This window comes from Rhineura floridana, chromosome 2 (assembly GCF_030035675.1).
Source record: "Rhineura floridana isolate rRhiFlo1 chromosome 2, rRhiFlo1.hap2, whole genome shotgun sequence".
Classification (NCBI taxonomy): Eukaryota; Metazoa; Chordata; class Lepidosauria; order Squamata; family Rhineuridae; genus Rhineura; species Rhineura floridana.
This window is the reverse complement of record NC_084481.1, coordinates 68,296,831-68,317,526: the sequence shown is the minus strand read 5'-3', so window position 1 is coordinate 68,317,526 and position 20,696 is coordinate 68,296,831. Positions and strand designations below refer to the sequence as shown.

General features: G+C 45.5%; 1 protein-coding gene across 1 annotated transcript in view; it reads right to left on the bottom strand.

The window, feature by feature from the left end:
- LRP1B (LDL receptor related protein 1B) overlaps positions 1-20,696 on the bottom strand; it is a 524,827-nt gene that overhangs the window by 141,478 nt on the left and 362,653 nt on the right. The window contains 2 exon segments of the mRNA XM_061608878.1: positions 429-577; positions 1,841-2,029. Coding sequence (XP_061464862.1) covers positions 429-577; positions 1,841-2,029 — 338 coding nt within the window.

Genomic DNA, 20,696 nt, shown 5'->3' with positions numbered 1-20,696 from the left:
GGGAGGAGGAAGGGGACTTCTGGAAACCCAATTCCATATTATTTCAGGAGGTGAGGAAGGCAGTGGGCTGTAAAAGTAAAGGAGAGTTGGAAAATGAGGTGGAAGAGCCCTGTTCCTTGAACAGAACTTTGGAAATCAGGATCCAAGCAAATGCATGTCAAATCAGATTGGGGGAAAAAAGCTTTGCCAATGTACCTTAATGAAGGTAAGTTGCAAAGCCCATTTGTGAATGTCAAGATATAAAGGTAGATTTTTCAGTCTTCAACAGAGGTATAACACCAACAATACCTTTATTCATTGCCATTTTGAATTGTTTATAATTTTTCTTCTTTTAGTCTCTAAAGTCTGGCAGGTTTTTACTCTGTTTCAAAGTCTCTAAATACATTAATAAGTAGCCATTATAAACATTATAATACAGACATACTCACTTGACTGGCTGTGCAATTTGATAAGCAAGTCTTATTATCTGCAGAGAGGTAGAAGTTGGTGGGACAGGCACAAGCATGCGTTTTGCCCGGGGCTAGGAGGCACAGGTGACTACAGCCACCATTAGTTAATGCACACAGATGTATAGGCACTATGAATGCAGAAGGTGAAACAATTAAAAATGCTGATAAGGGTCACAGAAAAAGCAACATAGTTGATCCCCCCCCTTCCCAGAGAAACATCTAGCAAATAGAGGTAACTCGGTATGCTTAAAAATAAAGTCGCAGTAATGTAAAAAAAACCAAATAACAAAATACAAAATGCCTTTAAAATATATTTATGTTAATTGTCTACAAAGTGCAGATGTTAAGAAAAAACAGTTTACATTGTATCATATTGGGTCAGACTAATTTCAGGAACTACTGAAATTCAGAAATACTGTGATCTAGTGGATAATCCTGGGCCTTGTGTGTAAGAAGCTGTCAACACTTGACTCTAGTCTTCAGCCCTCTCTAGCCTCATCATGGACAAGTATGAACACAGTCAGGGCAGAAAGTGGCTGGCGTGCTAGTGGGATGGGGACAGGAGTGTTGGCCCACCTTTATCAGTAGTTAAAGACAAACAGTGAAAAGGGAAGCAGTAGCCATATAACTGAGAAGCTCCACAGCCTACAAACTTTAGCACCAGAATGCCTTTACCACCCCAGGGGAGGAAAGCTAAATGAAAGAGATAAGTATTCTGGACTCTAGGCAACAAGACATCAGGGAGAGACGGTGAGTGAGGGAACTCCACACCTCGCATGGGGAGAAAAAGAGAGACAATAAACTTTGGGACTATATAAGAATTAAGAGAGATGGCCAAAAAATATTTGAAACTTTTAAGTTTCTGATGATTATAAGAGACTGGGATTTCTGTAGTGATAATAGCCTGACCAGGTCACCCTGAGGCAGATTTGGGGCTCTGAAGGAACCTAGGTTGCTGACAGTTGCCAGACCACTCTTAAAGAGAAAGTGTTTTGTAGCACCTGTGTATCTGCTGACTCTTTCTAGGTGTCCAGTGGACACTTATTGGAGGCTGCTGCAGGCCCAGAAAAAGTCTGCAGAATGTCCTAGGTAGCCATACCTATTCTGAGATGTTTCTGCCTTTATTTCTGTCCAGAGCCCATTAGAAAGACTGGGTGAAAACTGAGGAGGCTTGCTAAGGCAATAAAGGCTACTTATGCAATTGACCGTAGTCAGTGTCAGACCTTCAGTGAAACTAATCATACTTTTAATCTTTTGCTCTTATTTCTGTTTTATTTCTCCAACAATCCAATATAAGGCAGCTTAGATTAACTGCTAAGCAAAGCTTTAAAAACTCAAATGAAGTCAGAAACAATAATGTTCTTTATAGAATGCATGTTGAAAATATTTACCATCCGGCTGTCTATATGAATGATACACTTGGATATCAGTTATGGCATGCCATGAGTTAATCAGTGCTACTTTATCTGCTCCAGAGGTTTTATGGGCACGGTTGACTGTCTTGGTTTTCCCATCAGTCCAGTAGATGTAGTCTTCAAATAATGTGAGAGCAATCACCCCTAGAATATGTTGATTAGGAACTGCAAGAGAATGTAAGATTAATGTTCAGTTTTGGAAGACTGCCAGTTAAAATATTCCATACTGCAAAAGCTGACAAAGACAATGACTGCATAACTTCTTGTGAATAATTGCTGTGACAGCCTGTCAAGCCTGGAAGCTCTTTGTTACCACTAGTTAAAAGTATATAGGATTAAGAGTAGATACATCAGCCTCACTTAGTTAAGTTTGGTTGGCCTAACCACAATGAAACAACTGACCCAGGGAACTGATAGCAGAATACTATTGGCACACTGCCACATGCAGATGTACAAATCCTCACACAGATTGTAGGCTGCAGGTAACTCTACATACAACTTATACAGGGTTTCCTTCATTTGCATGCTGAAGATTCATCCCATAAGCTTATTGTATGATTTAAAAAAGACACTTCACAGGCTCTATCATTTCGGTTACTTTGTGTCCAGCAACATGCATATGGTGTGCTGCAAGCCACAACAGCAGCCAAAGAGAAAAGAGTACTAGAGCAGAGTGTGGTACTTGCCATGCATGCACATAAGACTGTTGCTTTCTGCACAGCCTTAGTTCATGTTCAGACTGTTTGGTGCATGTAATTCCCACTCCGCGCCTGGGACTTACAGGGCTAAGGGGCAAGTTTTGCTGCCGAAGCAGGAGCCGCCATCATGGGGTGTGTGTGGATGCATGCTTGACGCTAATGTGCAGACGGAGCATGCAGCTAGGGGTGTGGTGGCCAAAGAGTGTTTAAACCCGCACTGCCAGCTTCCCGTCCTCCTTTGAATTTTGGAGGCTCCTGCTTCAGCGGTGAACTTGGTGCACGTGGAGCTTTTCTGGCACGGCAGTGGAGGCGGCAGCAGCAGCAGCAATCCTTCTCGGGACCTGTTCTGGCAGCGGCAGCAATCCCTCAAGAAGCACAGGCTTGGTGTCCATCTGGCCGGATTTCCCCCCCTTCGTTTCTTGTTTTGGCGGGTGGGAGGGCAGCGTGCAGGCCATCCCAGAGAGGGGGCTGCAACCATGTCCCTCTTCCCTCCCGGATAGCAGCTCCCCCCTAGGCCTCCCTTGCTTAGTCACGGCGGGGCCTCTTTCCCCCCTCAATAGCTTGCCGCAGACACGCTAGCCTGCTTTCTGGATGCCGGCACCAGCACCATCTGGGTGCAGCAGGAGTTCCTTGCCCTCGACAGCGAGTGCGCTGGCGCACATGGAGGGAACCAGCACCCAGAGGCATCTGGGTGTGGTGGGCCTCCCGCACCCCCTCCCACAGTGGGTGTGCCAATGCACGTGGGATGAGCCAGCATCATCTGCAGGTGGTGGGCCTTCACCCCCTCCCCCTGTTGCTGGGCAGCCTGGTGTCCTAGGAGGGGCTAATCAAGCCACAGCAAGGGTGGTAGGGCCAACTGGTTGGCAAGGCTAGTGCTCAGCGGTTCCATCAGCAGGGGCTCCTTAGGCCGCAACGGCACTGGTGAAGTCACTCTACCCTGCCCAAGCCAGCTTTGGTGTGTTCTCTTCTGAAAGGCATAGGCCTTTGGGTGGGCAGGAAGCCGCTGCTCGCTTGAGACACCTAAAGATGCCACCCAAGAAAGGGCAAGGCTGGACGAAAGGGAAAGGCAAGGCCTCCAAGGCAAAGGGTGGGCACCTGCCTCCAACACCTGTAGGTGGGGGGAAGGAGGATGGGCCACCATGGGCAGCCATCCTGGCCAGGTTGGAAGCACTAGAGCATGGCTCACGCCAGCCTGATGCATCTCAGGCTCAACCTGTGCCAAGGAGGGCAAAGGAGCCACCTGCTAAGTGATCCCACGGGAAAACGCAGCACGCAGTGTGTGGGGCTAACAAGGCTGCTATTGATGCCATCCTAGCTCAACTGGATGCACTTGAGGCTGGGCCCAGCAGGGTGGATGCGAGGATGACCAGCGCAGAAGCAGGAACAGCTCCCACTTCGCAGGTTTCCCAGGGGCCCACACTGGACGGCGCACTGGGTGAGTCCACTTTTACTGCATACCAGCAGGGTCAGCTGCAGTGGAGCTGACCCCCATGGAGGTTTCCCTACTGGCCCTTTGCTCTGCCAGCGGGGACAGAGGGGTATGGGCAATCAGGGATTCCCATGGGGAGTGGGGATAGTATGCCACAGCAACATCTAGGAGAGGCCTGTGAGCAAGTGTGGCAATCCCCTGCAGGGACGTCAACAGAAGGGTCCCCCCACATCAGCTGCCCCTCCTACAGAGTCTGCTAACCCTCTCAGCTCAGTTAGAGATGGGACCATACCTTTTGGGGAGACATCAGCCCCACTGGGTTTTCACCTCCTGCCTGCCACCATGGAGAAAATATGGAGGGGGGAGTATGTGGAGCTATTCTCACTTCTATACAGGGAGCCACTTAAGAAGGATAAGGATAAGCGATAGGACGCAGAACCAGATAAACCCAGGCCGTGACGCATAGAGCGCACTTGGGCTAACTGACTGCCTACATTCCTAACATACATGGGAGTGGTGATGCATAAACAGCCACAGAGGGACTCAGTGCTTATTAAATACCTTGATATCATATATCGAGGTTATTCAGAGTTCCAGGGGGCCGCTTGGCTTGCCTACGATGAGGTGTTCCGTATGAGGGCGGCATTTGATATCTCCCTCCCCTGGGACAAAAAGAAGGCTGACCTGTGGCTGAAGATTATGTCACACTCCAAGCCCGTGGCTGGTGATAGGACAGACAGCGGCCACCTCTTAGTGCGGCAGGTGGCAGCAGCTCTTCCCCATGGGCCTGCAGGGCAGGGAGTTCAACCTGACTGCTTTGCTGGGAGTTCAGCTCCCATGGCTCCTGGGGTCAGACCCTCTGCAGATTCCGACACAAGTGCGCGATATGTGGGGGGCCCCACGCCTGCACTAATTGCCCCAGGGGCTGACCCTTCGGGGTGGGAACAGGGAGGCAACAGGCCCAAGAAAGCCAGGAGCTGCAGGCACAGCTCAGGGCAAAGGGCCCCAGCCCAATTAAACTTGCCAAGCTCCAACACTGGCTTGGTCTTTACCCCGTAGTCCAGGATGTGCAGTTTTTGCTGGAGGGCTTCACAGTGGGTTTTCGAATCCCCTATTTGGGTCCCAGGCAGCCTTTTATGTCCCACAATCTGAAGTCAGTGGTGGGCAGGGAATTGGTCATTTGGGAAAAAATTGGGAAAGAAGTGAAGACTGGCCGAGTGCTGGGCCCCTTCCCGGCACCACCCATCCCCTCGCTCAGAGTTTCCCCATTGGGTCTTGTTCTCAAGAAGGCACCAGGTGAATTTTGCCTAATACACCACCTGTCCTTTCCTCAGGGTGAGTCAGTCAGTGACTTCATCCCACCGGACCTGTGTTCTGTCCGCTACACATCAGTTGACTGTGCAGTGTCCATGGTTAGGGGCTGTGGGGCTGGGGCCCTTATGGGAAATCATGACATCAAATCAGCCTTCTGTCTCCTCTCTGTTCACCAACAGGACTTTGAGCTGATGGGCTTTGCTTTTGCGGGTGAATATTATGTGGATAGGGCATTGCCTATGGGCTGTTCAATTTCGTGTTCAGTTTTCAAGTGCTTCAGATCTTTCCTGGAGTGGGCAGTCAGGAGGCAGGTGGCCCTGCAATCAGTGGTGCATTATTTTGATGACTTCCTGTTTGCAGGCTCCGCAAGCTCTGGCACCTGTAAGGCCTTTATGGCCCATTTCACAGCGTTGGCAGGGGAACTTGGTGTCCCCCTCACAGCCAAGAAAACCGAGGGCCCATCAACAGCTCTCACTTTTCTGGGCATCAAGATTGATACCATGGCCCAGTGCTGTAGGCTCCCTCAAGATAAGCTGGTGGCCCTTAAGGGGAAAATCTCAGAGGTAGTTGGGTCCAGGAAGGTGACACTGTCCACACTCCAGGAGCTGGTGGGCCACATGAACTTCACGTGCAGGGTTGTAGCACCCAGGCGTGCTTTCTTGTGGTGCATATATGACACCATGTCAGGCTTATCATGAGCCCAGCACCACACGCAGGTTACAGCAGCTCTCACAGCCAACCTGGGAGTGTGGTCCACCTTTTTGCGGGAATTTAATGGGGTTTCCTTATGTAGAAGGGACTGCCTGTTGGAGACAGAGCTTCAGGTGAACTCTGATGCCTCTGGTTCCTGTGATTTTGGGGTCATTTTCCATGACTCATGGTGTCATGGCAGCTATCCACAGGACTAGGCACAGGCTGGGCTAACCCGAGACCTTACTTTCCTGGAGTTTTTTTCCCATTGTCGTGGCAGTACACCTCTGGCCCAACAAGTTGTGTAATTCCATAGTCCACTTTTGGTGTGACAACCTACCTACGGTGCAGTTCATCAACACCCAGTCTTTTAGAAACCCCAATGTTATGCGCCTTGTGTGAGCATTCACGCTCCAATGCCTCTGCTATAATATCCAGTTCCTTGCATGCCATGTTCTGGGCATTGACAACAGTATCGCTGATGCTCTATCATGGAACCAGATGGAGAGGTTTCACCAGCTGGCACCGTGGGCAAGGGCTCAGCCAGATGTTGTCCCCCCAGCGCTATGGGAGATTGGAGGACCGAATGAGAAAGGGCCATAAACCTGTCTGTGGCACCCAGCACTATGGCCAGCTACCAGGGAGCAGGTCAAACTTTAGGGAGGCCAGGGGCTATGCCCAGGAGTGGCCCATCCCAGTGGAGCATCTTATGGAGTTCTACGTGGAGGGCAAACTGAGGGGCCTCTCAGTCAGGACCATCAGAGGTAAGCTCTCAGGTTTCTCTTTCCTAGCAAAGGCACGGGGCTTTCAGGACTACTCTGGCAACTTTAGGGTCCGCTGTATGCTAGAGGGCTGGTCCCCCAAGTGCCCACGCACCCCAGATGCCTGCCTCCCCCTTTCCCCAGAATGACTGTTTAGCCTACCGGGACAGTAGAAGGGCTTATGTTCCTCCCCTTTTGAAGTGTTGCTATATCAAGCAACTGCCTTCACCCTATTTTGGGGGGCCTTTCGGATTGGGGAAGTGGTGGCAGGTTCCAAGACAGACAAGTCCCTGCATTTTGTTTTCTGACCTCAGCTGGAAGGCAGAGCAGGCCCTCCTGCAACTCAGAGGGTCCAAGACAGACCAACGTCATAAGGGACGCCTGATTAAGAACATAAGAACATAAGAAGAGCCTGCTGGATCAGGCCAGTGGCCCATCTAGTTCAGCATCCTGTTCTCACAGTGGCCAACCAGGTGCCTGGGGGAAGCCCGCAAGCAGGACCCGAGTGCAAAAACACTCTCCCGTCCTGAGGCTTCCGGCAACTGGTTTTCAGAAGCATGCTGCCTCTGACTAGGGTGGCAGAGCACAGCCATCATGGCTAGTAGCCATTGATAGCCCTGTCCTCCATGAATTTGTCTAATCTTCTTTTAAAGCCATCCAAGCTGGTGGCCATTTCTGCGTCTTGTGGGAGCAAATTCCATAGTTTAACTATGCACTGAGTAAAGAAGTACTTCCTTTTGTCTATCCTGAATCTTCCAACATTCAGCTTCTTTGAATGTCCACGAGTTCTAGTATTATGAGAGGAAGAAAAACTTTTCTTTATCCACTTTCTCAATGCCATGCATAATTTTATACACTTCTACCATGTCTCCTCTGACCCGCCTTTTCTCTAAACTAAAAAGCCCCAAATGCTACAACTTTTCCTCATAAGGGAGTCGCTCCATCCCTTTGATCATTCTGGTTGCCCTCTTCTAAACCTTTTCCAACTCTATAATATCCTTTTTGAGATGAGGCAACCAGAACTGTACACAGTATTCCAAATGTGGCCGCACCATAGATTTATAGAACAGCATTATGATATCGGCTGTTTTATTTTCAATACATTTCCTAATTATCCCTAGCAATTGTACTAGCCCCCTGCAAGTGGGAGGAAATTTGTCCAGTAACAGCCCTGCGTCGCTTTGCGGCAGTTCAGGGGCCGCAATCAGGGTACCTGTTCATACATAGGGATGACCAGCCCCTCACCAGGTATCAGTTTTGGACAGTGGCAAAGGTGGTGCTGCACAACCTGGGTTTGGACCCGCGCAAGTTCGGGACACACTCATTCTGGATAGGTGCGGCCTCCCCCGCTGCCCACCTGGGTTTTCCCAAGGAGAGGCTGCAGGTGGTGGGCAGGTGGTCCTCGGACACATATAAGAATTATATTCGACCACTGGCTGAGACGCACAAGGCCAGCAGCTAATGGCTACCCTGCATCCTGATGTTGGTTGTCGTTGTTTTGACAGGCTGCTGGGAAGGAACAGGGCAGGAACACATCCTCCTCTGCAGCCACAGCATGGTTTTCTGGGCAGGCCGCAGGCGAAGTCTCGCTTTGGAACACAGCTGGGGCTCAGTCAATGGGCCTCAGTGCAGTGGCTCAGCCGCCGTGGGATGTGTTGGGACGGACTCCTACCAGCATTGTTTCAGCCAGCAGTTGAGCGGGTGGTGCCCCAGTTTCTTGTTATCTACCTCGGGGGTAACGACCTGGGTCTGTTGAAGGGCAAGGCCCTAATTGAGTAGGGACCTCTGGGCCATTACACGTCGCTGGCCGGGGGTGCATTTGGTATTGTCTGACATCCTGCTGCGCAGGAAATGGAATTGCACTGGTGACCCACGGGGGAGACACAGGACCCGCAAAAAGGTGAATAGGCAAGTCCAGAAGGCTCTGAGGGACTCTGGAGATTCTGTCATTCACCACCCAGAGATAAGGCATTTCCGGCCGGAGCTGTTCCAGCAAGACGGTGTGCATTTTTGACAGATGTGGGCAACGACATCTTCCTGATGGAGCTGCAGAGGGGCCTACACAAGATTGTTATTGGGTGTGGGGTAAAGGGAGACTAAGCAGAGGCTTGTCCCCCTTTCGTGGCAAAGAAGTGCGGGAAAAGGTTAAAAGGGGAAGGGCAGCTAGGTGACACTTTTAGGCACCTTTGGGGGTGATAGGCGGTCCAGAGACCTGCAGCTCAGGGCTATACAGCCCAGAGGCAGAATACAGGCCACCTTTGTGGCCAATGTGCCTCATCCACTTGGAGTTTCAGGGCTCTGAGGTGCGGTGACGTGGGTTGGACCCCCTACGCATCTTCAGGGTGTGGCCTGAGCTGGAGGTCTGGCAAAGGGCAGCCCCTGGCTCAGGCAGGGTTTGGTTGCCTTATAGCTGCAAGCAGGCTTTGCCTGGCTCTTCAGGATGCGCCCACACTTAAGCTCCCCTCTGCAGGTTCATATTTTAATTGGATTATGCACAATAAAGTAGCCCATGATTCAATCCAATGAACGGTGTCTGTGCTTTATTTTGGCAGTAGGCCGCAACAAGTGAATGCAACCACTTCCCTAGCAGTTTTGGGACAGTGGAAGCTTTTAATTTCTATCTGACTTTCCCTCAGATTTTGGGACTCCAAATTACCTAAATTTGTTTGCAGAGCAGCACACTGCATTAACAAATAATTCTCCTGTTTTTATTTCAGGACTTTGTTCTAACCACTCTTTATGTTCAGTTTCCCGCAGTTTCCCACATCTTTTTTCCTTATTGGTAACTTATGAGCAGCGCTTGGAAAAGTTACTTTTTGAACTACAACTCCCATCAGCCCCAGCCAGCATGGTCACTGGATTAGGCTGATGGGAGCTGTAGTTCAAAAAAGTAACTTTTGCAAGCTCTGCTTATGAGCACAATCACATATACACATGATCACAGTAAGTCTCCTTTTGCATGCTGTTTTAATCAGTGTACATGGATATTCTTGTGCATCAGTAACCTGAAAGGCAAAAAGAGGCTCAAACTGCAAACTGATGCAAATTCTGCATGCACCGAGTACAAAATTGCAGGCATTAACCGAGAAGGCAGGCAGACAAGAACATGGGATAGAACCATCCCATGAAACAATAACATAATGGAATTGGTAAATCTACTCATCCTTATTTATTTGCAGAAATGTTATTTTAGTTTTCATGCATTATTTCTATGGAAATGGGTCTGTGCTTCTTTCAGTTTACTTCCCAATCAGACTTCTCTGATCCCCAGAACTGCATCTCCAATAGACCAATGGGACTTTCATCCTGGTGTGCTGCAATGCAACATACCAGGGAACCACAGAAAGAAGAAGGGACAAGCTCCCCCCTTTTTGCACACCACTATTACTCCTGCCAGGAGCAGCTGGTAAGTAGTAAAATGAAAGTGGGAAACATTTTAGAATCAGGAAGCTGATGGGAAGGGTGTTTTGAAGAAAAGAGTGGGGAGGATGGCAAGAAGAGCATGGGTGGTTTCTGAATGTCAGGTTAGCTTAGAAAATAAGCTGAGTTATTTCTGATTTTTTGAGAAATCACTCAGCTAAGATCCAAACCAATCCAGCATGAGGGGAGGAGGGAGACAGCTGAGAGCTTACCTTTCACTAGTAACAAGCATGTAAAATAATAATAAAACATTTGATCACAGGGATTCCCAAACTATGGTTCATGAACCAGCAGCGTTCCATGAGCTTCATTCAGGTGGTCAGTGGCATGTCCACATTAAATATTCCTGATTATTTTAACTGCATGTCTGTTGCTTCTTTTATTTCGTATATAGTATTTTATTGTATTATAATCTGAATTCTATGGAATGCAAATTGTAATACAATAAAATACAATGTAAGAAATAAAAGAAGCAATAAAACACATTTAAAAATAATATAGAATCTAGAGCACATTACGATTGTTATAACATGCAGAAAAATCATTCAAAGGTCCACCAAGACCCTCAACAACTCAAGTGGTCTACGGGAGAAAAAGGTTTGGGAACCACTGTTCTATATCGTCTTTGCTGTCCCACACAAAACATTTCTGTCCCATAATTCATAAAATTGCCGCAACTAGAAGGACAAAGCAATGTGAAAACAGAGGGAAAATGAAGTTATGTGCATGAGTGATATTTTATTTTATATTATTATTATTATTATTATTATTCACTTTGTTGTGTATCAGACTAGATTTTCATGCATGCTTTCATATTTAGTCTTATTGTAAGGAAAAAATCCTTTAAACAATAGTGCTCATATGTGGTATTCAAAAATACAGTACACTATGCTGTACAGAAGAAACATACTTGCTGCTATCCTCGTAGTAAGCACTAACTCAACAAACCCAGTGATCATTATACTAAGCTATTTTTGCAATGAGTATCTGTTTGAAGAATATTGTTTTAGTTGCCAGTTAACCAGTGAAGCTGTATGGAGTAAGCTGTAGTAAGTCTATCACAGTGGTCCACAAACCTTTTTTCACCATGGACTACTTGGAAATTATTGAAGGTCTTGGCAGACCACTTAATAATTTTTTGTCTGTGGTAGTAACTATAATGCACTGTGCTAGATTCTATACAATTTAATTGTATTTTTTACAGACATGCCACAGACCACCTGAATGAAGCTTGTGGCTCACCAATGGTCCACAGATCAGAGTTTGGGAACCCCTGGTCTATCAGATAATTGCTACATGAGCATTAATAGATTGGATACTTTGGTTACAATCCTGAGGTGAATTACCCATAGTTAATCTCACTGATTTCCAATGGACTTACACATGTTCAAATATGTGCTGGAGTTTTGTTTCTGTCTGATGCAATTTGTGACAAGCAGCAGAATTCCTTCCCTCTGGATTGGGCTTTAGAGGAATATCACACAAAGGATAAAATACAGTTTTGGCACATTGTGGGGAAAAGTACCAAGTGAAGCAATCAACTTATTATATAGTACAGCAAAATATATACAAGTACTACAGCAGATGTTGAGAAGGAAACCAGGAATTGCATTATGCTTTATTTTTAAAATATTCATGAACTTCATGTCAAATACTTTCATGCTTTATATAAACACTGCGTGTCACTGACTGTATTGCCAATGTGTATGTTTATGCTAAATCTAGTATCTCTTGTTTGACAAATGCTGCTTGTAAAGAACTGTTAATTTGTCTGTCTTGTCTATCAAACTGTAAATTGACGTATACATATCTTACTGATATGTGCATTTATTTACCCACAAGATACTGTTTATAAAATGTCACACAACCTCTTATGAAGCTATATTGATGATTTATCTTCCATTTCTGTAAATGTTAATTTTTATTTAGCATTGACTAGTTAATTATTTTAAATAACTATTTATTTTAGGAGGTGAAATTTTGCCAGGTATGTACAGTATATAAATAAAGTCTTTAGCCCTCTTCAGTAATTAAAGCTTCAATTTGGGGTATGCCAAGTAGCCCTGCCCCCTAGCATCTGCACGTACAAACACCTGTACCAATGGAAGCGTTGAGCTTATTTATTTGATATTGTGCCTATCAATAAAAATTCACTGGACAACTTACAAACATGTTCACCTGGTGCCAACACCACCATAAAGGTGCTAAGTGAGCCTCTCTTGGAGGCTATTCCATATTGCCTTCTTCTTAATAGTCATCTGCCTCACTTCACTTGGCGTGTGGCTCTTCATGGCAATGAGACAAGACAATTTTATTATTATTATTATTATTATTATTATTTTATTATTATTATTATTATTAATTTATTAGATTTGTTAGACGCCCATCTGGCAGAGATTAGTATGCCACTCTGGGCAATACAACAAAAACACAAATACAACCCATATAAAACGTTAAAAGATTAAAAAGTTAAAAACCCCTAGAATTGCACTCTGACAGCCTAACACCCCTCCCATGCCTGGTTAAAGAGCCAGGTCTTCAAGGCCTGTTGAACACACAGCAGTGAGGGGGCCTGGCGGAGGTCAGTTGGCAAGGAGTTCCAAAGTGAAGGGGCTACGACTGAGAAAGCTTTTGACCTGGTCCTCACCAATCTAGCTGCCTTTATGGGGGGAATGAGGAGTAGACCATTCGTGGATGACCTTGTTAGCCAGTGCCCTTGGTGAGAGTGAAGGCGTCCCTTTAGGTAGAGTGGGCCAGCTTCAAATTGGGCCTTAAAGGTTACAGCCAGGACCTTAAATTTGGCCCGAGCAGCCACCGGTAACCAGTGCAGCTCCTTGAGGACTGGGGTAATATGCTCTCGGTAGCAGCTGCCTTTAATCAGGCGAGCTGCCGCATCCTGCACCAGCTGCAGCTTACGGACTGTTTTCCAGGGAAGACCCACATATAAAGCATTACAACAATCCAACCGAGACAAAACCAAGGCATGAAGTACTGAAGGGAGTAGGTGGCTCGGAAGTAAGGGCATATCCTACGTATGAGGTGAAGTTGATAAAGCGCCGCTTGGGTAATGGCCGCCACCTGCGCTTCCATAGACAAGTAGCTGCACCCACTGGAATTTGGGCACACAGTGTGAACATCTATAGCAATAGAGCCTTCCCACATATAACTGGACACAAATGCTTCCACACAACCTGGAACCCTATGTGATTGGAGTTCCATCTCGCATGGAAGCCTTTGTGTGTACCACTGCAAATGTGAAGGTTCTGTTGTTACAGAGGTTCACACTATACATGCAAATGCCAGGGGATGGGGCTGCTCAGTGCGACCTCGCCCCTGTGTAGAAGAAGAATTGTTGTTATGTGCCTTCAAGTTGTTTATGACTTATGGCAACCCTATGAATCAGCGACCTCCAATAGCATCTGTAATAAACCACCCTCTTCAGATCTTGTAAGTTCAGGGTTGTGGCTTCCTTTATGGAATCAATCGTTGTCTTGCTTGGTCTTACTTTTTTTCTACTCCCTTCTGTTTTTCCCAGCATGATTGTCTTTTCTAGTGAATCATATCTTCTCAAGGTGTGTCCAAAGTATGATAACCTCAGTTTCATCATTTTACCTTCTAGTGATAGTTCTGGTTTAATTGTTCTGTAGAAGAACATGGGGAACTATAAAGACTGAAAAAAGCTCGTACAGTGATTCCCTTTATACATGTGTATGTGATTTCCCCTCCACTCAGTAGCCACTCCATTGCAAAAAATATGTATGAGTGTATGAGAAGAAAACCCATGCATCAATTGCACATCTGTTATCACCAAAGTAAAACTGCAAGGCAACAGCAATGTAATCTGCTTGAGGGAGGAGTTGTAGTGTTAATTTTGCATTTCCTAAACATAAGGCTTTGAATCCAAAGATTCACATACAGCTCCGTGGTATACCCCGGAGCTGAGAGCGATGAAACATGAGAGGAGGAGGCTGGAGTGCAGATGGAGGAAAACTCCCAGTGGATACAATCATGCCTTGGTAAGTGCCACCAATAAGTTGTATACAAAAGCGGTAAGGACAGCAAAGAAGCTCTATTTTGCTGCCTCTATTAGATCATCTTTAAGCCGCCCAGCGGAGCTTTTTAAAGTCGTGCGAGGGCTCTTACACTCTGGCCCCCACGATACTATGGAAACATCTGAGACCCGCTGTAATGAAATTGCTGGACACTTTCAAGATAAGATTGCATGTATCCGCAGGGACCTTGACTCTGATGTTGTGACAGATGAATCCATTGAAGTGTCCGGAGCACGGCCTTGTCTTTCTTTATTGGATGAGTTTCAGTTGGTGCAGCTCGAGGAAGCGGACAAGGTGTTTGGAATGGTTCGGGCGACCACGTCTGTTCTGGATCCTTGCCCATCTTGGCTAGTGAAAGCTGGCAGGGCTGGAACCACCGGTTGGGCCAAGGAGGTGGTTAATGCCTCCTTGAGGGAGGGAGTGGTCCCTGGTAGCCTCAAGGAGGCAGTAGTGAGACCTCTTTTAAAGAAATCCTCCTTGGACCCAGATAATTTAAACAACTATAGACCGGTGGCGAATGTCCCTTTTTTGGGCAAGGTTTTGGAGCGGGTGGTTGCCAGCCAACTCCAGGCGCTCTTGGATGAAACTGATTATCTAGATCCGTTTCAATCCGGTTTCAGGCCCGGTTTTGGCACCGAAACAGCCTTGGTCACCCTGTATGATGACCTGTGTCGGGAGAGGGACAGGGGGAGTGTGACTCTGTTGATTCTCCTTGATCTCTCAGCGGCGTTTGATACCATCGACCATGGTATCCTTCTGAGGAGACTCGCGGAGTTGGGTGTCGGGGGCACTGCTTGGCAGTGGTTCCGCTCCTACTTCGCGGATCGTCACCAGAAGGTAGTGCTTGGGGAACATCACTCGACACCATGGACTCTCCATTGCGGAGTCCCTCAGGGGTCAGTTTTGTCCCCCATGCTTTTCAACATCTACATGCAGCCGCTGGGTGCAGTCATCAGGAGTTTTGGAGTGCGTTGCCATCAGTATGCTGATGTCACGCAGCTCTATTTCTCCTTTTCATCTTCTTCAGGTGAGTCTGTTGATGTGCTGAACCGTTGCCTGACCGCAATAATGGACTGGATGAGAGCTAATAAACTGAGACTCAATCCAGACAAGACCGAGACATTGTTGGTGAATGCCTTCCCTGCTCAGATGGTGGATGTTAACCCTGTTCTGGATGGGGTTACACTCCCCCTGAAGGAACAGGTACGTAGTTTGGGGGTTCTTCTCGACTCTTCCCTGTCTCTCGAGGCCCAAGTGGCCTCGGTGGCACGGAATGCGTTTTACCATCTTCGTCTGGTAGCCCAACTACGCCCCTATCTGGACAGGGATGACTTCGCCTCTGTTGTTCACGCTCTGGTAACTTCAAGATTGGATTACTGTAATGCGCTCTACGTAGGGCTGCCCTTGAAGACAATTCAGAAGCTTCAGCTGGTGCAGAACGCAGCTGCCAGACTACTGACGAGGACCAGTCGGTCTTCGCATATAACACCTGTCTTGGCGCGTCTGCACTGGCTTCCTATTTGCTTCCGGGCGAGATTCAAGGTGTTGGTTCTTACCTATAAAGCCTTACATGGCGTGGGACCTCAATACCTTGTGGAACGCCTCTCTCGATACGAACCTACCCGTTCACTTCGTTCAGAATCTAAGGCCCTCCTCCGGGTACCAACCCATTGGGAAGCCCGGAGGGTGGTTACTAGATCTAGGTCCTTTTCTGTGGTGGCCCCTGAGTTGTGGAACAGCCTCTCCGAAGAGGTACGCCTGGCGCCTACACTTCTATCTTTTCGGCGCCAGGTAAAGACCTTTTTATGCTCCCAGGCATTTTAATTTTCTTGACCATTTTAATCTTTTAATCCGTATTTTTAAATTTTTGTCGTATTGTTTTTGTAGTGTTTTTTTGTTGTTTGTTTGTATATGTTTTTATGATTTTTATTATGATATATTGTATTTTATCTTGTTTGTTCACCGCCCTGAGAGCTATTCTGCTAAGGGCGGTATATAAATTGAAATAATAAATAAATAAATAAAATACACAAGCGGCAATACTGCAGCCACACATGGATTTTTCAGGCCCATGCTTCTTTCCACAGCCCCTTGCTCTCCTAAAGTTACTCCCAATGATTGGGTGACCCCCTGGGGACAGCATGCAAAGAAGCATTGTCATGACACTAAGGCAGGGGTGGCCCATCCATATAGGCAAACTAGGTACTCACCTAGGGTGCCAAGTTTAGGGGGGTGCCAAATTTGAAGTAAAAAGCACAAGATAATGAAGATAATTTCAGTTCTATGTAGCACTAATGAAATTGCTCTGTCAGTGCAAACATTACTGCTTGCCTGATGGAGTGATCTCCCCTCTCTTCCCCCATGCGCTGTGGGGGTGATTTGAGGGGGGCTGCAAGGAGAGGAGGGAAGACATGTTTCACTAATGGGAATCCTTATGGCTTCTGCTAGTGGAACAGTTAATTGAATCTGTCATTATTTCAATTCCTGTGCATGCACAAAGGGAATATGAAATATAATAAATAAGATGGTCCATAAAAGAAAAATAACAGCATTAACCAGGGCCTTGGAGAGGCAAAGAGGGCAATTGCCCCAGGCCTCACTTACTACTACTGGTGGTAGTGTCTTTTTGTCATGATGGCAAGAGCAAGGTGGTTGCACCCACAGGCATGGCTAATAGAAGCAACCCAGACCAACCATAGTCACACTTTTTAAAGATTATTATATTTATATCTCACCTTTTTTCCCTCCAAGGAACAAGGCAACTTACACAATCCTGCTCCTCTCCATTTTATCTTCACAACAACCTGTAAGGTAGGTTAGGTTGAAAGTCCTTGACTGGTCCAAAGTCACCCAGTGAACTTCATGGCCGAGCCAGGACTAGAATATGACACTATACCACACTGATCCCACATACACATCAGGCCCAGAGTCCTCATGCAGAGCCTAAGGACACCTGTGTGCTCACAGAGACCTACGCGGAGTGCCCTCCAAGGTCTCTGCTCCCTTCATTGCACAATTATAAATTATAATGGCCACCAGCTTTTCTTAATTCTCACTGATGCAGTTTCCTTATGCATTCTACCATAATAATTGGCCACAGAATCAGAAATGGACACTACCAGCAGAGGGAAGAGAGACCAGTGAAAACTATTCCCTTTCTTCTCCAATGAGAACACTAAATAGAACTGAAAGAATGGTTCTAATTGGACATGACCAGCAAAGAGAAAAGAGAGAATACTCCTAACTGGGTACTATCAGCAGGAAAACATGTGAATTCCAAGGAGACAAGAGGAATGGAGATAGCAAGTGAACAGGTGCACCACTGATTCAGTAGAAGAAACTGTCGTCTCTGTGCGGGAAGAAAAAATAGAGGACCCTGTGTGGGAGGGGAAAAGGTGTGCATGTAGGTATGGGTAGTGTATATAATTTAGAGATGATCTGGGAAAATGACTTGCCTTCTGTGAAGTGGATGTTATGCTGGAGCAGAATGGCTTTATGTTTTGGGGTTCATATGCCTCACCTCAGCCTTTTACTAAGATTCTTGGGCAAATTACTTCTCTTTAGGCCTTCTATGAAAAGTTTTGTTTGCAGTAGTAAGTATTGGGATTGTTCACACTCCCATAGCAGCCATGTTGTGACTGGTCCTGCTTTGCCTATGGCAGCCCTTCTGTGGCAGGGTCCATGGCACTTTCTCAAAATTCCAAATGTGCCCATGGGCTCAAAAAGGTGGAGACCCCATATGTATTTATTAGCTTAATTATTGTTTTTACTATTTTAAAGGCGTATCTAGAATTCAGCTACCCACCAAACTTGTCACTCCCTCTGTAAATATGTACAGTAGGGCCCCGCTTTACAGCGTTCCGCTAATGCAGTGGTTGTCAATTGCAGAAAGGCCCCACTTTTACAGTGCTTGTTCTGCTTTTACATTTTTTTTTGCCATCGGGCGCCATTTTGGTCAATGTTAGTCAATGGTTTCCGCTTTACAGCGGTTTTTGCTTTACAACAGGGGTCCAGAATGTAACCCACTGTATGAGTGAGGCCCTACTGTACCTTTAAGAAAAATGGTTGAATAGTACTGAAGAAGTAATGAAGTTTGTTTGTGAAAATAAACTCACAGGCAGTTTTCCAAACATTTTTATAGCTCTATGGAATCTTTTAACCTTGCCTGTTTCTGTAGCTAGTGGGAAATGTAGCTTCTCAAAGTTAAAATAGATAAAAACATATCTGCATTCAACAATGGTGTAAGAGAGACTTGTTGTTGCCACAATGTCAGTAGAACATGAAATAGCTGAAAAACTGGATCTAAAAGAACTAGCGACTGAATTTTCAAAACTTAAAATAAGAAAAACCATGTTTTAAGAGCATACACTTTTTTGATTTGGAGTATTTTGTAATTACATGTTAAAGTTCATTGAAGAGTCTTCTTAGTTCTTTCTATATTGTATGAGGCAGTTAAATAAATAATGGTGGTTAAAACATAATGGATAGCATAATGGATGGTTTTGGATTTGTAATAATACATAATTAACATTTTAATGCATTCTATTTGAAATCACTCTGAAATATCATCTAGCCGTTGTGTACATATCTATTCTGAAAATTGTGTATCTATTTCATCTGATCTAAGAAACACTGGACAAACTGAATAATTATGCCTCTGTTTAAATAAATATGCTTAAAAACATTAAACAGAATATAGGAGCAAATTGTTTTCCAGTTTATCAAAACCTCAGCCTAGATCTGCCCTTGGAGTTTGGGTGTGGATGGTGCCAATCGCATGGTCTTCCTAGGGCACCAGTTGCTGGCAGCTAGACTAGGGCCACCCCTGTCCTGAGGTCAAGCAGTGATCTGGATATGAATACAGAAGGCTAAGGGCCAGTGATGCAGACAGTGAAGATATTGGGTGCAAGTCCCAGCAATGAGTTCAAGTGCCACAGAAGACTGTTGAAAGTGAGTGATATAGCGTAAATAGAAAGTTAAAGTGCAGCAAATTTCCAGGGTGTGGAGTGCATGCTCCTTGTCATCACTCTGGGTCAGAAAAAAGGCAGGCAGAATCAGTTTGCTAAAAATGAAAGGAGGTAAAAACACAACATTAAGATAAAGCCACACTGTAACTGTGGAGATGAAGTACATCAGCTCTAGGAGTTGGCATCCTCAAATGCTATGGCTTTTCAAAAACTGTAACTGAACCAAACTATGTTAGGTCTGAGGCAGATAAGAATAGCCTGTGCCCCCAGACAACAGCTGGCCAAGAAGGATCTTTATCCATCCCAAAGACTCTTGCACTGTTCTGGGATTGTTGTAAACAATAGGATCAAGGGTGATGTCTCAGATCACTTGTTACTGTATGCTCTCATTAGGGATGGAAAGATCTATCAATTTCCGTTCTCTCAGTTTCTCATTTTTCCAAACTTAAATTCAGCTCATATTTCTGCAGCAATTTTTGAACTTTTTATTTTAAAAATCCTCATGAAAATTTCCAGCAGTTTACAGATACATTTTTGTAGGCAGTTGTGTCAAATGTACACATTTTTTGCAAGCAATTTGTCAGCATATAATGCATATATGTTATTTTCACTCAAAAATATATTTTTATGCACATTTCCCCCCAACATGCATTTTTGTAAACAATGGTTTGCAAACTGCATTGCAAAATTTGAGTTACTGTGAATTTCAAAAGATCGCTGTGTTTTGGTTTCAGAAAGTACAAATTTGATAGATTCATCTTGAAATGCAAACTGAATCAAATTTCTTGCCGTCCCTAGTTCTCACCCACCTATGTTGGGTAATATGTGTATAGGAGGATCACTTATTTGGGGGGCTGTAGTTCAAGAGTTGTGGCTCTGTGCAGGGCATAATCAAATATTATTTAAGATGGTTAATAGAGACTAATTTCTTTTTATCCAATAACACTTAACTAAAAAATGAGTTTTAATGTAGTACACATAAAAGTATTGTAAAGTCAGTAGAACAAATTGAGTGAAAAATACTGAGGGAATGTCATGATGGAACCCACTTAGATGGATCAGAAAACAGAGAAACAAATCACCATGCATTCGAGAGTGTATTCCACATATCGGCACAGCTCCAGATTCAGAATTCAATTGACTATTGCAAAGGATCGTTTATGTTTGTGAGAGTATGTGGAAGAGTAGTGAGACAAAGTTGGAAAGAATTATAAAGGAACACAATCTGGGACAACAGGCTATGGGGACATAAAAGCCAAGTGGGTGACGGCATGTCTAACAGGTACATTCAAATATATATTCATCATTCTATAGGGGGAGGAGGTGACATCAGAATCTGCAGTTCTATGTTCCTGAACTCAAACTCGTGAAATGTAGCAAAAGTTGTATCAGCAAAACGGGAATTGCAAATGTTGTTGGTTTTCACCAAAGTGCATTCTCTACTAGCTAATATTTGCTGAGTTCATCCTGCCTGAATTGTTATTCTGATTCTCCAGAGAAT